This window comes from Leuciscus leuciscus, assembly GCF_965113295.1.
Source record: "Leuciscus leuciscus genome assembly, chromosome: 5".
NCBI classification, from domain to species: Eukaryota; Metazoa; Chordata; class Actinopteri; order Cypriniformes; family Leuciscidae; genus Leuciscus; species Leuciscus leuciscus.
Window position 1 is genome coordinate 13,109,148 of NC_138729.1, and position 16,368 is coordinate 13,125,515.

Consider the following 16,368-nt stretch of genomic DNA (forward strand, 5'->3'; position numbering starts at 1 on the left):
AAGGAAAATGATGATAATACAGATAGTATAAGCTTATGCATTTAGATGGTGTAACTCTGTAAAAACAGTGTGGTATGTGCAATTGTTTAGGTGTGTGCAAATTATATTATTAAATTGAATTAGTATCAGTAGTAGTAAATAGTTGTATAATTTATGTATTTACTAATAATTATACTCTTAATATAATATTTAAGAGTTAGTTATAAGTGTAATCTTGTTAGAAACATAAGTTGGCTTCTCTCAATGTGAGCAATGTTGTTGACAGTTTGTGAAAAACGCAGTTTTTATGGTAACGCAGTTGCAGACACACGCTCCGCAGCAAAGGGTGGCAGTGGAAAGCAAGCAAACTCTGGTACACACTACTACAAAAGAACACGCTCGACTCCGCCCCTGGGCGTAACGTGGTCATACGTTGTCCTAGTAACGCATTGAAATCAGGTGCGACTGAGCCAATCGGTGCTCAATGATTTTCGAACCCAGCGAATCACGTTCGAAAGAGCGACAATTTAAACCACAGAGGAAATGCAATACTACATCGAGCTCGCTTGAGTAGAATCAACCAGTTTGTTCATCGAGTCACAGCAATAATCCTCCTGAAATAATGGCTCTCCGTGTCACAAGAGTAAGTAGTTTTTAAATCATACTCAACGTGTATGTGTCTTATATTAAAGATTTGTCATTTTTAAGTTGATATGGGAAAACCCTGAAATATTTCTTTATCTTCCAAGCTAACGTTACTATGTTAGTGTGGGCTTTTACCTGCGTCTTTAATTCAGAAAGTATAACGTATGTTCTATCAAAAAGCTTTGTGCAAGTTCTGCATAATAGGAAAGCTAGCACGTAAACTGCATGCATTTTACAGACAGACTTTAGTTCATACTACTAGTGCTGTTAACTGGTTTGTACTTGTGCTTTCGGTCCTCGTGTGACGCTTTTAGTCGTTTCCTAGAATTCAAACGATGTTTCTACAGATGTAACGTTAGGACTTTTAATGTTTCGCATAACCAATTGCCTTACTCGTTATGCAAAACTTACCCGTCACCCTCTTGTCTTGAGTAGAACACCCGCCTTGCCAGCAGCGAGAATCAGAACGCTCTGCCCGGAAAAGCAGCTGTAGCGACCAAGCCCGGACTGAGACCTCGGGCCGCGCTGGGGGAGATTGGCAACAATCCGCAGACACGACAGGCTTTGAGGAAGAAGGTAAGTGCCATCTCTTCTCCATGCAATTCAGCCTACAGCTGCCTTTATCTCAACCATGACTTAACCTTTTGAAACAGGAGGTGAAGGCTGCACCCAACGCGGAGGTTGTTGCTGAGAAAGCGCCTGTGGTTCAACAGCCCAAAAAGGAGTCTCCTAAAGTGAAGCATGACGTTCAGGTGAGCAGTAAATGCGCGGCATTTAAAGGGTCAGGTTAGTAGTATGGGAGCTGCTGTCCACATGCCATGAAGAAAAGGGTTGCTTGCCTTGGACATGTCTCAAACGGCCTAGCTTCTACCAAGTCTCCTAGCATTGGGTGGAGTTAATGCAGTTTTTGGTTCAAACTTGTGTGGGTTTAATCCTGAAAGTGTTACAGCTGCTGCCACATTTGCTGACTTCTGGGAGCTTTAGTCATGTGACTTATCTTTTCAATGCAGACTAGCTTTTTTATATTTTATATATGAATGGCAAAAACTGTTTCCCTACTGATGGCTTTATAGTTCTAGTATTAACCAGCAGAGCTTAATGCCCCCTAGTGCTGGCTCTGAAGTGTTTGGATGTTGCTGCTATTCTGAATTCTTGAAGTATCTATTCTGCCACCTTAATACAAAAAGATTCACTTTAGTTTTCCATTGCAGATTTTGTCTGAGCCTTCATCTCCTGTTCCCATGGAGACCTCTGGCTGTGCTTCGGATGATCTGTGTCAGGCGTTCTCTGATGTTCTGCTTAATATCAAGGATGTGGATGCTGATGACTATGATAATCCCATGCTTTGCAGTGAATATGTCAAGGACATCTATTTGTATCTCCGTCAGCTTGAGGTTTGCAGAAAATATGCTTTGTTGGTTTGTTTTAATGCTGACATGTACAGAAAGGTGAGCTTTTCTGCTTCTCTTGTAGACCGAGCAAGCTGTTAGGCCGAAATATCTGGAAGGAAAGGAAGTCACAGGAAACATGCGTGCCATTCTTATTGACTGGCTTGTGCAAGTTCAAATTAAGTTCAGGCTGCTTCAGGAGACCATGTACATGACTGTTGCAATCATTGACCGCTTCCTTCAGGTGGGTCCCTTTCCAGTTTGTTCACTGCATGGTGTCGAAGGTTGATTTAATAGCTTCCACTTGTCTCTCGATCAGGATAATCCAGTTCCAAAGAAGCAGCTCCAGCTTGTTGGTGTAACAGCCATGTTCATAGCCTCAAAGTATGAAGAGATGTACCCACCAGAGATTGCAGACTTTGCCTTTGTGACTGACCGTGCCTATACCACTGGTCAGATCCGGGAGATGGAGATGAAGATCCTGAGAGTCCTCGACTTTGGTTTTGGAAGGCCTCTTCCACTACAGTTCCTCAGGAGAGCCTCCAAAATTGGCGACGTAAGCTGGTTTGCCCATATTGTTTCAAAAGTGCTTCTGAGGTGTTATGTTCACATTGTGTTAATACTAATAGGGTTTGTTTTGCAGGTTACTGCAGAGCATCACACGTTGGCCAAGTACTTCCTGGAGCTTACCATGGTCGACTATGACATGGTCCACATTCCTCCCTCCCAGGTGGCCAGTGCAGCTTATGCCCTCACCCTGAAGGTCTTCAGCTGTGGTGACTGGGTAAGTTGTTGGATAGTCATGATCTAGCTTTTTTTTAATACATTTCTTAAAGGGATACTTCAGGATTTAGCATTAAGCTTTGTATTAGTAGAAAACCTGTAGTATTTTTGAATTTCCGTGCTTTCTACCCTCATATCCCCGAGATGAGTTTTATATATATTTATTTTTTTGTCTGGAAAAAATCCTCAGATGCAAAAATCGTCATTTTTGCATCATCGGAGGATTTTTTTTGGCCCGAGGCTAAAGACTACAGCCAGTAGGAGGGGCTAACCCGCCCATAGAGAGGTGGGATCTCACTCACAGAATGTCAGCCGTCTTTCTTTGGAAGCTAAGCTAAAAGGCTCTTGTTCTGTGGAGAAAGCTGAGTAGTAGGAGAAAGCTGAGTAGTAGGGGTGACCATCCTCTTTTTCCCGGACATGTCCGGCCGTCGAGATCGTCCAAAATGTCTGCGATTCGGCTTTTGGTTTCTGCATTCGCCATTCATTGTTTACATGCGCATCTTTTTGTTTCAATCTTTTTTGTTTCAATCTAACTGAATTCATTCCGATTGGTGAATCTGAATGTAGTGTTTACATGAACTCTAAACAAGTGATCGGTTGATGTGCATTTTAATATTGCTAAGAAAATTCCCGCTCCTCCGTGAGAGATACGAGATCGGTGCGTCTCAGTAATCACGCCACCGGCCTCGTGCCGTTCTCCCGCGCCCCTCAGCCTCGTCCTGCTCGCCACAGTAAACAATGAATGGCGACTGTAGAACGCAAAAGCCGAGTCCCGGACATTTTGGGCGATCTCGAAATACTGGGCAAACTCATCACGGAGTCTCTCTAGTAGCCTAGCCTTGTTTTCAACTGCGCTCTCTAACCGGTAGGCGTGGCTTGGGAGTGGCCTTCTAGGGCACTGAAGCAAGTGCATTCTGGGAGTTGTCTTTCATCCACACAAGCCAAAAATACATTTTCTGGCTTTTCTCAGTCTAGAAGGCTCCAAATTCAAAAATAATTTCACATTTCTTCTACATAAATGACCTATTTTAAATACACATTCATCATTCCAGAGGTGAAGTATCCCTTTAATAAATCTGACCATTCCATCTGGCACTTTACAGACCCCTACTCTTCAGCATTATATGGGCTACACAGAAGAGATGCTAGTTCCTGTGATGCAGCATATTGCCAAAAATGTTGTGAGGGTCAATGAGGGGCTTTCAAAGCACCTGGTGAGTGGCTTCAGTCTAATAAGTTGGCCTACTCTCTTTTGGCTTGAGTAGCTTTTGTTTCTAGATGTTAATGTGACCCACTGAAGAGTTTGCTTTCTCCTCCAGGCTGTGAAGAACAAGTATTCCAGTCAGAAACAGATGAGAATTGCCTCAATTTCTCAGCTAAAGTCCTCCTTGATCAAGGACCTGGCCAAGCAAATCTCATAGTGTGTGGTGTTATGATCAAGAGACTTAAGCACTGTGTGCTGCCTTGTAAAAATTGTAACTTATGCATGCTTTTACTATTGCAACTTTTATCATTGTTTTTACAGGTATTTTTTTTTTTATCTGCACTGCCATGTCCTAGTAAAGGTGACCTTTTAATGTTGATGGAATGATTCAAAGTTTATGCAACCTTGTACATTTGAATTCAAATAAACGTTTTAACATCTTACACTTAAGTGGTATTTCATGGCTGAAAGGGTTTGCTTAATGGCTGCTTGTTCTGGGTTTGTGAAATGACTCTGTTTTTCAGAATTCAAAGTAGGAAAGTCAAATCCCTTTGTTCTTCCTTGGGCTTTTATGATGGCCTGAATTAAGTATGGATTTCTCCAGGCTTGTTCCATGTTTCTGTGGTTTTAACAATATAAATTGCCACAATTTTCAATCCATTCAGGATTGTTTACTTCCATGTCATCTGCGTTTTTGAAAACATTGTCCAAAAGATGCCTTCAAGTGACTTCATCGCTAAACATTTGTTGCTAGAATGAAGTTTATAACAGTCACCCCTGTGATTTGACTTTAGATAATGAGTGCACTTTCACTGTCATACAAACTTATGAGTGTGAAGTTTTTTTTTTTCATTAGAATTGCATCAGATAAAAGTTCCAGCATGTCCTTGGCCAATGTGGATTTGTACAATCATCCATGACTGCTTTTCAGACCACTAACTTTTCAGTTGGTGCTGGTGTTCATTTGGTTTTTCTATATGTAAATTCCTTTCAATTGACAGTTCTATCACGCATTGACTTGTTTCCACCCATTGAAATTTCTATTTTGACTTGATCTACCAATATATATTTTACTTAACTTTTTGATTTTATGATTGCAAGTATTTGACAGCTGATTAGGAACAACCACTTTTGATACATTTTAGATTTTACTGTTTAAATTCCTTGACAGTCCATTCCATTGTTTCAATTGACTTTCAGATTCTAATAATTTTGGGGGCCAATTCAATAGCTCTTGGTCTGTAAGTAGCTACTATTCTAACTGCAGAATAGAATTTGTTTTGCAAAATATTTTAAACCAATTAATCTAAGCAATTAAACTGGTTTTAATTTAAATTATTTGATGGGCCTACAATGCACTTATTGTATACATGTTTTACATATTCATATTTTAAAACATATACATTTGCATGTAATTAAAGCTGTAAGTAATTATATTTATAATTACACAGACTTCTTACACCTTATACCCGACTATACCCAAATCCCACCTCAATGGTGTTTTGCAATACAATATGAACATAAGTACATTGTAGCCTTTTTTTTTTTAATGCAAGTACATTAGTAAAGGACACCTAATATAAAGTGTGACCAACTATTTAACTCTACTATTTGAGTTTTGTTACACTCTATTGCCATGGTTTTTGCCTATAGTTAAATGTTACTGATGCTGCAACTGTTTATGCCAAAATATGCAGTTTCTTGCTCGAGCACATTTGCATTATATTAATTTAGACTTGCAAATGAGGAATGCAACCAAATGTATTCTAAGAAGTGAAGTACAATTAATACAAAATGTCAAGGATTGTTTAAGTAGGCTTCAATTTTTTTTACGTTAGCAATAAAAGGTTTAAATAATTTTACAGAAAAGTCTGTTTCTTGAAAATGCCATGGTACTTGTCAAGCAAAATTTGTTTTACAACGTAAAATTATCCCATAAAATCTCGGGGTTTTTTTAACAGTTAAAGGATGCTCTAGGCTGAGCAGGCATTCTCAACCCTGGTCCTCGAGGGCCACTGACCTGCAGAGTTTAGCTCTAACCCTAAATCAAACACACCCGAGCCAGCTAATTAAGCCTTTCAGGATTACTGGAAAGCTACAGGCAGGTGAGTTTGATCAAGGTTGGACCTAAACTCTGCAGGACAGTGGCCCTCCAGGCCCAGGGTTGAGAACCCTTGCTCTAGAGTGATATATAGTGGTGGCCTGTAGGTGGCGTTCTTTCACTATTAATCATGTGAGATACGTTTCCCAAAAGTAAACAAAGGAGCTTTTTTGAATTTGACTCAGCGAACATGTTTTATTGTTGTTGATTTTTAATGTAGCCAACTTTTATTGTCGATTTGTCTTTCTTATGCTTAGGTCTCATTTCTACTGTTTATTGTTTTAAGGGCATTTATTTAATTCAACCCACACAATGGGACAACGTCTGTCGGCTCGATCCCACTCTGTTGTAGGTGGAGTGCTGAATGGGCAATATGAGACGCACCACACTAGCCTACCTAGGCTAGCCTGAATGGACACTCCAAGGACACATAGGCCTATAATTCTCTTTCCATGATCTAGTCATTCACTGGAACCCCTTGCTATGGATTAATTTCATGCAATACCTCAAAATAACATCACAGATATCATTAATTTGTGTCTGGGGTAGCTGCAGTTCCAACAGCTTATAACCACAATTTACATTTTTCCTTAATATGCATAGGCCTACAACACACATGTCAGACATGGCTACAATATGGTGTTTGTCTTTTTGTGTAGGCTACTAGTAACCTACTCAGTAGCTACTAGTTGCCTACTGACTTTCCCCAGTAAACTTTTACTGTTGAAATATAAAACACTTTGTGACACACATAGCAGGAAAAACTGACATTCTTGAATAGCACAGTAGGCCTAAGTGTCAACATAAAATAGAACAAAAAATTATGTATATAATAAACATTTCCAGGGTTATTGTCATGGTGGGAGGGAAAAACATTTAAAATATTTGACCATGGCTCACTCTGACAAAAAAAAAATATTTTCAATTTGGTGGCATTGGTCAATTTACTGATACAATAACTAGGTTTTGAAGCACGAATTAAATGTTTTGGGTGAGTTACTATATTTTGTAGAGTTGTGATGGTATACAAAACAGTTGTGACAATTGCACTTTACAGTTTAGAAAATGTTGAGACTATCAAAAATTAAGCCAAAGCTATCAAGAAAACCTGTAAAAGCCTATTTGGGTTGTCCACTGTGAAGTGCACTGAATAAATCTTGAGACCTCATTTAAAAGATATTCAGATCTTAACCAGAATAAATTAACATAGCCTATTGGGGGAGACTGGGGCTAGTTGTCACTTTTTGTGACAACTAGCCCCCCCCCCCCCCCCCCCCCCCCCCCCCCCAAAAAAAAAACCTTCAACACATTAACACTATATGGATTTACACAATATGAACAATTTAAACTAAAACCATTATTAAACAGCAAAAATGTAAAAGATGACTAAATAAATAATTAATCACTTGAGTTAAAGCATTACATTTAAAATAGAAAAACTTGCTGTGAACTAACATTTTAACATACATTCAAAAATACCCTTGTTCTGTTCAATCTTTCAGTTAAGGTCTGCTATTTAGTTCAGTTATAGTTGACTCTTGTATTAATGGACATTTGGCTCAAAACGACATAATCACTGAGATGACCCTTGTGACAACTTCTCCATATGATCACGTCATAATCTCCCCTTTTCGAGCACTGGGATGTCCCCCAGCTGCTGCTTCTTATTGACTATGAAGGCTTCGTTCTTTCTGAGGGAAGGACTTACCTCCTTTGCTCCACCCTTAGCAGTTATACTCCTCAGGGACCGGTGATAATGAGTCTCAGTTTCTCTGGCAGGCTGCTCTGGTAAATGCAGGTCCGGGCTGAAAACTCATACTTGCACACTGAGGTCATGACTGGCCAGGGAGATCAGTTTACAAGACAGATTCCACGTGAAAAGAAGAGCCATAGGGCTGCAGTTCAAAAATTCAGCTCCAGCACTAAAATGGATTTCATTGTACACCATTGATTGTCTGCATTACGCTATCACAAAGTTCCCAAGGCATATAAAGGAAATTCAGTCAAGCACTCTTTTACAAATTGATTTGGCCCTGAAATCTGTTCTTATAAATGCTAATATAAAGCAATTTTTATATAACAATAATTGGTTATTTGTCAAGTATGACACGTTTCTTTTTTTGTTAGTCCTGGATAATTTTTGCCAAGAAACATATAGCTCTAATACTATCCTTCAACCTTGCCATGGTAAAACAAGGATAGCTAACTATTAACTAGTGTATAAAATTGATATTCTTAGTTCAGGCATGGCCTGTCAGTTAGTGTGCCAGTGCCAGCATGTACAATGGTATTTATGATCCGATGACCCATGTCTGAGTCTGGCTCAGGTCGTGTCCTGACCCTTTGACCTGATGATTTAAAAGATATATTTGTATACATTATTATATATGTTAACTATTCACACTTGGGACTGCTAAAACGTCACAATGTTTATTATGTAAATAAATTTGAGATTTGATTATATTTTGTGTCTTCTCAACTGTTATGTGACGCATAGTTACGAATCTGATGATCACATTTTACCCCCGAACAACAGGATAGAAAGCACAATTGAGGTGAATTAAGCTGAGCCTCAGCTTCTTTTCACTGCGTTTATTTTAGCCACACTTCATATACCACTGGCATAGTGCACAATGAATTTAAATGGAATGACTGTCCACTTCCTGTGAACTGATCAAAGTGAACATATAAGTCTCTGACACTTTGGAATCTCACTAAAAATGACCTATAGGATTACCTACCGTTGTGGTCCTGTCTAGGACAGGCAGGTCTAGGCAGGTCCACCATCTGATCTGGATATGGTCCGGATCTGGCTCACTACATCATGCATTGTGGTCGTATCTAGACGCAGGTCCACCATCTGATCTGGATACGACCCAGATCCGGCTGACCGTAAACCTTGGGATAAACAGAGAGACTAATATTAGCATGGATGCCATTCTTCTTATGATGTAACGAGTACATCAGGTGTTATAGGAAGTGTTCCCAGTTCCGGCTGACCTAGGTAATGCAGCCTAACAATCATTTAACTGATTTGAAATGTAAATGTATAATGTTCTATGTGTTTGCCAGGTTAAAGAGATGTGTTTTTATTCTAGATTTAAACTGACAGAGTGTGTCTGCTTCCCGGACAATGTTAGGAAGACTGTTCCAAAGTTTAGGTGCTAAATAGGAAAATGATCCACTGCCTGCAGTTGATTTTGATATTCTAGGTATTATCAACTGGCCAGAATTTTGAGATCGCAATAGGACTATAAGACTATGAGCTCGCTCAAGTACTGGGGAGGGAAACCATGTAATGCTTTGTAAGTAATCAGCAAGATTTATAAAATAATATAAAATAAAATGTATACAATGTTTAAAGGGTTAGTTCACCCAAAAATGAAAATTCTGTCAGTAATTACTCACCCTCATATTGTTCCAATCCCGTAAGACCTTCGTTCATCTTCGGAACATAAATTAAGATATTTTTTATTAAATCTGAGAGCTGGATCACTCCTCCATAGGCTTCTAAGGCATTATAACTTGCTGGCCCAGACAATGTATTAAAGACATCGTTAATATAGTCCAAGTGACTACAGTAGCTCAATCTTAAGTTTATAAAGCGACGAGAATACTGGGCCTCGAGTTTTTTCACGTAGTATAACTGCGCAGCGCTTCTGTGTTGTACGTCACACGTAAGCTCACTATTGGCCGACGCTGGTCACGTGTGTGATGCATGTGACGTACAACATAGAAGCGCTGCGCAGTTATACTACGTGAAAAAACTCGAGGCCCAGAGAGAAGGAAATGAATAGTGGAATAAAGTCATTATTTTTGTTGTTTTTTTGCGCACAAAAAGTATTCTCGTCGCTTTATAAACTTAAGATTGAGCCACTGTAGTCACTTGGACTATATTAACGATGTCTTTAATACATTTTCTGGGCCAGCAAGTTATAATGACTATGGAGGAGTGATCCAGCTCTCAGATTTAATAAAAAATATCTTAATTTGTGTTCCGAAGATGAAAGAAGGTCTTATGGGGTTGGAACAACATGAGGGTGAGTAATTACTGACAGAATTTTCATTTTTGGGTGAACTAACCCTTTAAGGAATAGTTCACTTCAAAATGAAAATTCTGTCATCATTTACTTATCCTCAAGTTGTTTCAAACCTGTATAAATGTATTTCTTCTGCTGAACACAAAGGAAGATATTTTGAAGAATGTCGGTAACCAGACAGTTGATGGACGAGTAAATGATGACAGAATTGAAAGTTTTAAGTGAAATAATCCTTTAACAGGGAGCCAATGCAGTGTTGACAGAACTGAGCTGATTTGGTCATACTTCCTGGTTCTAGTAAGAATTCTGGCTGCTGTGTTTCTTACCAACTGGAGTTTGTTTATTAAGAGTGCAGGGCAACCACCCAGTTAGAGCATTACAATAATCTAGCCTTGAGGTCATGAACAAATTAACTAACTGTTCCGCAATTGGCATATGTCGTCATTTCGATATATTTTTAAGATGGAAGAATGTGGTTTTACAGATGCTAGAAACGGGGATTACAAATGAAAGATTGGTATCAAAGAGCACACCCAGGTTCCTAACCGACGACGAAGACTTGACAGAGCAGCCATCAATTGTTAGACAGTATTTTAGGATGATACGTGCAGAGGTTTTTTGTCCAATAATTAGAAACTCTTTTTTTTTCTAGAGCTGGGTATCATCAGCATAACAGTGAAAACTAACGCAATGCTTCCTAATGATATCTCCCAAGGGTACAGGGTGAAAAGCATAGGGTCCTAGTACTGAGCCTTGATGTACACCATACTGAACTTTGTAATCGTTATGACATCTCTTCATTTACAAACTGATAACTGTCAGATAAGTATGATTTAAACCATGCTAATGCAATTCCACTAATACCAACATCATTTTCAAGTCTATTCAAAAGAATGTTGTGGTCGATGGTATCAAATGCCACACTAAGATCCATCCAAAAATGGGTTTCAGAGTGCAAGCTTCTGAAAACGATACCTTTATTGTTTTCATGTAAACCATGCAAATGCGAATTTGTGAAAACGGTGACATGCGTATTACGTGTTCAGGCTATAGGTGCGTAAAGTGTTTCTTTACAAAGTGACATCACCAACTACTGGCCTGGCATTCAGCGTTTTTAATGGTTTTCGTAGATCCATGTGAACAGGAATCATTTTGACAATGTTGTCATCTGTACACTAAAAATGCAAAGGAAAACCTTTTTGTTTTATTGTTGTCATGTAAGCGTGCACTTAGTGTTAGAGGTTTAAATAGCCGAAGATGATAACATTTAAAAAGTTTATTTTTATTGCTTAAATAAGATAATTTCAAGATGTGTGAAAATTAAGTTTTAATATCTTACTCAGTTTGCTTCTTCTACCTGGGTTATTATTTCTTGCAATTGTGCATTTATATCTCACAATCTGACTTTATATCTTAAAATGTCAGCTTTGTTTTTCAAAACTACAACTTTATTTCACATAATTGTGACTTTTTTAAAGGATGCTTAAAGGTTTTTTTACTGGGGGGGGGGATGCTGATTAAGAATTGCATTCAGTGAAGAGATTGATCTCCAGTCTGCAGATTGATTTCTCTATCTGTGTCTCTCCTCTCTCAATCTATAAACAGACCTCGGGAACCCATTTGAATGAGGTTCTGACACAACCATGTGGAATGGACGGAGAGACACTAATAAGAGCACAGATGGCAACTGGGTTGCAGTCTCTCAGAGCCTGGAACCCCTTGCATAAATAAACACAGAGGCATTCATTTTCACATTTTATAGATTTTCAAGTAAAAGCCCAATGTGCTTCCTGAACTTTACAGAGCTCTGCTGTTCTATGGCACATGAACGGAAGAAAGTGTTCTTTTGTGCCTAAGTCTCAGTGTTTGGTTTCATTCAGGTGTGAACAGACATTAAGACTTTGGTGATTAGACGCATCATGCCCCTTTGCAAATGGTGTTCAGTTTTGAAAAAAATATTTTTTTATTGAAAATCAAAGCTTTTCCATGCAACAAGCATGGTGATGAACAGTTGTCCATTTCAGATTTAATTTGGTTTTGGTTTAATTAATTTGTTGAAAAGATTTTTTTCCTTCCTGTGGTAATGTCTTATCTTGCCTATGTGAACTAGTGTCACGGCACTGCCAAGACTGAAACCCAAACTAATTAGGTTCATGATGCCTTTGGTTGTGTCAAGTCATTTAAGTAGCAGAACTTTCATCAACTTAAAGGCTGAATATGCCTTTTTTCTGTCTGACTGGCACACTTCTACTCCTACAGTCCATCCCAGATCTCTCTGCTTATTGAGATTGAGGAGTTTCAAATAGAATCTAATCTCAGTCTCACAGGATTAGTTTTATGATAAATGTATGTAAATTTATTGTTACTTCACATGTTATCTGTAATGTTTATGGCCTTTTTGGAGAGGATAAGTCATATATTGAAATCGTTAATGAGGGTGTATCTACTGCACACTTAAAGGAATATTCCATGTAAAAAAACCATCTCTATCATAAAAAAATTATTTTTTTGCTGAACGTCATGAAGAAACAGGTCTCACTGCATCCGCTTGTCAGAGAAAGTGTTAATGGCAAACTGACAGCACTATCTATGAACTCTTGAGGTAAATGAGCTAGTTCTGTTAATTGTTGCCGCTCTATTTGGCCGCGACTCTGGAGGACTTGGAGTTAAGCTTTTCTTTGAGAAAAGAACAAAGAACGGCACTTAAGTCATTATTAAAAAAGGAAGATGTGTTTGGAGTTTTGCCCATCGGATAGGGCAAAAGTTTAATCTATCAACTCCGCTGGTGGGAAAACGCTCTGGTTGGTTGTAGCGCTATCCTATTGCGTGCAGAGGGAATTTGAAAGACAACCGTTCATCCCGCCCCTCGGATTGAGCCCTGCCAATGGTGAGTTCCCAGACCCAACATCTTGAAGTGGGTCTGGCTTGCCAGGCTAGCTCAAACCCTAAAACAAACCTGCCTGTAGCTTTCTAGTAATCCTGAAGACATTGATTAGCTTGTTCAGCCGTGTTTGATTAGAGTTTGAGCTAAACTCTGCAGGACAGTGGCCTTTCAGGACCAAAGCTGCCCCTGCTGTAAATTATACCTTAAATTGTGCAGATTATTGGTATGCTATTATTTTGTTATGCTATCAGACTCTTTTACCTGGCAGATAATAAAAGAGAGAGAATGGTGGGCTCTTTTGATTTGAACCGGTAAGTAATCACCTAGCAACCACCCAGAACCAACTGCAAAGCAACACACTCAGAACACATTATCAACCGCATAGCAACATCCTGGCATCATGCAGAAGTGGATACCACTCCAGGTTTCATGCCATGGTAAACTAAGTTGTCTTTTGTAAAGGTATATAAAATTATACCAAAATGTAACTAGTGAGACAGCAGTTTCAAATCATTCACTTGGGGGAATGACAGTAAAGTTTATTGATCTAAATGGGTGGCATGTATTGACTCCATTGACTCTGCAATGACCCCACAATGAGTCATGCAATCATGGTTGTATTGTTGAATTGTGGCTTGAATCATTTAGCTGCAATCCCTATATAAACACAGATGTTTGGCACCTCTTCCTCAATATGAGTTGATGTGGCAAATCATATTTCTAGTTCAAACTTTACATTTTCCCATCTTTTAAGTTGCCTCGGTGGTGAAGAAAGATATGTTAATGATTAGGTAAGAATATATGATGTCATATCACATTTCTTGCACATTATACATAAAAAAATCTCACATTGGACCTTTAATGACTACACTGTTAATTATTTCACCGTAAATTTACAATAAATTGCAGGCTACCAGTTGCATGACTTTCACAGTAAGTTACCGTATCATTTTTACAGTAAATAATTGTGAAATGAAAGCTGTTTACTGTGATTTAGTAGTAAGCTGCTGTAGAATTATTGTATTTTACTGAATGTCTATAAATTACTGTGATTTAGCATAAATGATGGACCAAACAAAACTGATAAAAACAAACAGAAAAATACATTTTAATAACAGGAATAAACACTGGGTAACATGAATGTCTGTCAATATGTGTGTGCATGTGTTTACTATGTGATAATGGTACTTGAAAAATACAATTTAATAACAGGAATAAACACTGGGTATCAGGAATGAACACTGGGTAACAGGAATGAGTGTCAATATGTGTGTGCATGTGTTTACTACTGTATATGATAATGGTACTTCACAACGTAGGAGCTGAAAAGAGAAAGATGAAGAGAGAGACGAGAGAGTGAGAGAGGGAAGAAAAGACAAAAAGGTGGGAAAAGAGAGGGTTGCAGGTGTCTCGCTCCTTCCCTTGCAGCTCGCACCTGCATAGTATGGGTTCTGTCCACTATCTACAAAAGATAAGAAAGACAAAAAGTTTAAGTTACTCTGTCGTGGACTGGCTAGCTGTAAGTATGGTACTCGCATTGTAAAACTAATCATAAAATGTCTACAATTTAAGAAATTACAATTGTAAAACTCATGATAAATCGATAAATCATGTGAATTGTACTATATCAATTAATATTAAATCAACAAACCAAAAGGACTCTACTCACTCCTGTTACTTTTGCTCAGTCCTGTTATTTTTCATATGTGTAACAGGACTGAAAGTAACATGATTGAGGTTAAGCAAAAATTACATGACATGCGTACATGTAGCCAGTAGCCAGTAATGTGATGTAAATTTGACGTTTTTATTCTAACCCATCAATAACCTATAACATTGAAAAGGCATGTTTAATTCAAATAAACGTAAGAACAATGAATTTTACACATTTTGCAGTCTGTCTAAACTCGTAGAACAGATTAAAGAGATAGTTTACCCAAAAAATCACCCTCATTCCAAACCCGTCAGCCCTTCGTTCATCTTTGGAACACAAATTAAGATGTTTTCTGACTCCTCCATGGACAGCAATTTTATTACCACTTTCAAGGCCCGGAAAGGTAGTGAAGATTGTTAAAATAGTCCATGTGACTACAGTGGTTCAACCTTAATGTTATGAAGCGACGCAAAAATACGTAATAGTGCGATTTTTTTTTTTTTTTTTTGCACAAAAAGTATTCTCGTCGCATCATAGCAATAAGGTTGAACCACTGTAGTCACGTGGACTATTTTAACTTTCTGGGGCTTGAAAGCGGTTATAACATTGTAGTCTATAAGCGGGATCAGAAAGCTCTCGGACTTCTTATAATTATCTTAATTTGTGTTGAACAAAATTCTTATGTGTTTGGAACATCATGAGGGAATGTAATTAATGACAGACTTAAAATGTTTGGGTGAGCAAACCCTTTAATAACTTAAGTAAACATCTTACTGCATAACTACATCTAGCTTAAAACAGAGACAGTGTTTCGTTAGTCTGTTCTGAAGTCGGAACACAGCTTACATTAGACTGACATCCATTCAAAGTCAATGAGCTTCCTGATCAGTGTACAGACTTGCTGGTTGATGTGTCCTCTCTGCCTCTTTGATTATGGTTCGAGCCTTCAGGGTGCTGCTTCTTCAGTGGTATTCTGTCACGTTAATTACAGAAAACAAAGGGGGAACTCAAATGCAAAGGGAAAAGATATTTATTACAAAAGAAACACTAAACACAAAACAAAACCCACGAGGGGGAAAACATAACTAAATACAAAACAACAACTTCAAAAACGAACATACCAAAAGGGGTCACGGGAGAACAGGAGACGTGTACAAGACAACGATCCGACACAGACTGCAAACACAAAGGAACTTATAAAAGGGACAAATCAGGCAGGTAATGAGGGAACAACAGGTGGGACAAATGAAACCAATAATGAGATAACAAGGAGGGTGGGGTCAAAACAGAGACAGGAACACAAACACCACATGTGCTACACAAGACAGGACAGGCATGTGACATTACCCCCTCCTTAAGGAGCGGCTACCAGACGCTCCACTAGGGACGGGAGGGACAGACCAGGGCGGGACGGGAGGGACAGACCAGGGCGGGACGGGAGGGACAGACCAGGGCGGGACGGGAGGGACAGACCAGGGCGGGACGGGAGGGACAGACCAGGGCGGGACGGGAGGGACAGACCAGGGCGGGACGGGAGGGACAGACCAGGGCGGGACGGGAGGGACAGACCAGGGCGGGACGGGAGGGACAGACCAGGGCGGGACGGGAGGGACAGACCAGGGTGGGACGGGAGGGACAGGAAAGACAGACCAGGGTGGGACGGGAGGGACAGGAAAGACAGACCAGGGTG

At 39.2% G+C, this 16,368-nt stretch overlaps 1 protein-coding gene and 1 long non-coding RNA gene across 2 annotated transcripts in view; one reads left to right on the forward strand and one right to left on the reverse strand.

Moving 5' to 3' along the window:
- LOC309500004 overlaps positions 1–16,368 on the reverse strand; it is a 368,298-nt gene that overhangs the window by 271,032 nt on the left and 80,898 nt on the right. The window lies entirely within an intron of this gene.
- On the forward strand, positions 467–4,442 carry ccnb1 (cyclin B1). Its single transcript, XM_082171484.1, has 9 exons — positions 467–622; positions 1,060–1,200; positions 1,278–1,376; positions 1,836–2,018; positions 2,098–2,256; positions 2,332–2,568; positions 2,656–2,796; positions 3,899–4,009; positions 4,115–4,442. Exons 1-9 carry the CDS (start codon positions 602–604, stop codon positions 4,214–4,216), a joined length of 1,194 nt encoding a protein of 397 aa, XP_082027610.1. The 5' UTR covers positions 467–601; the 3' UTR covers positions 4,217–4,442.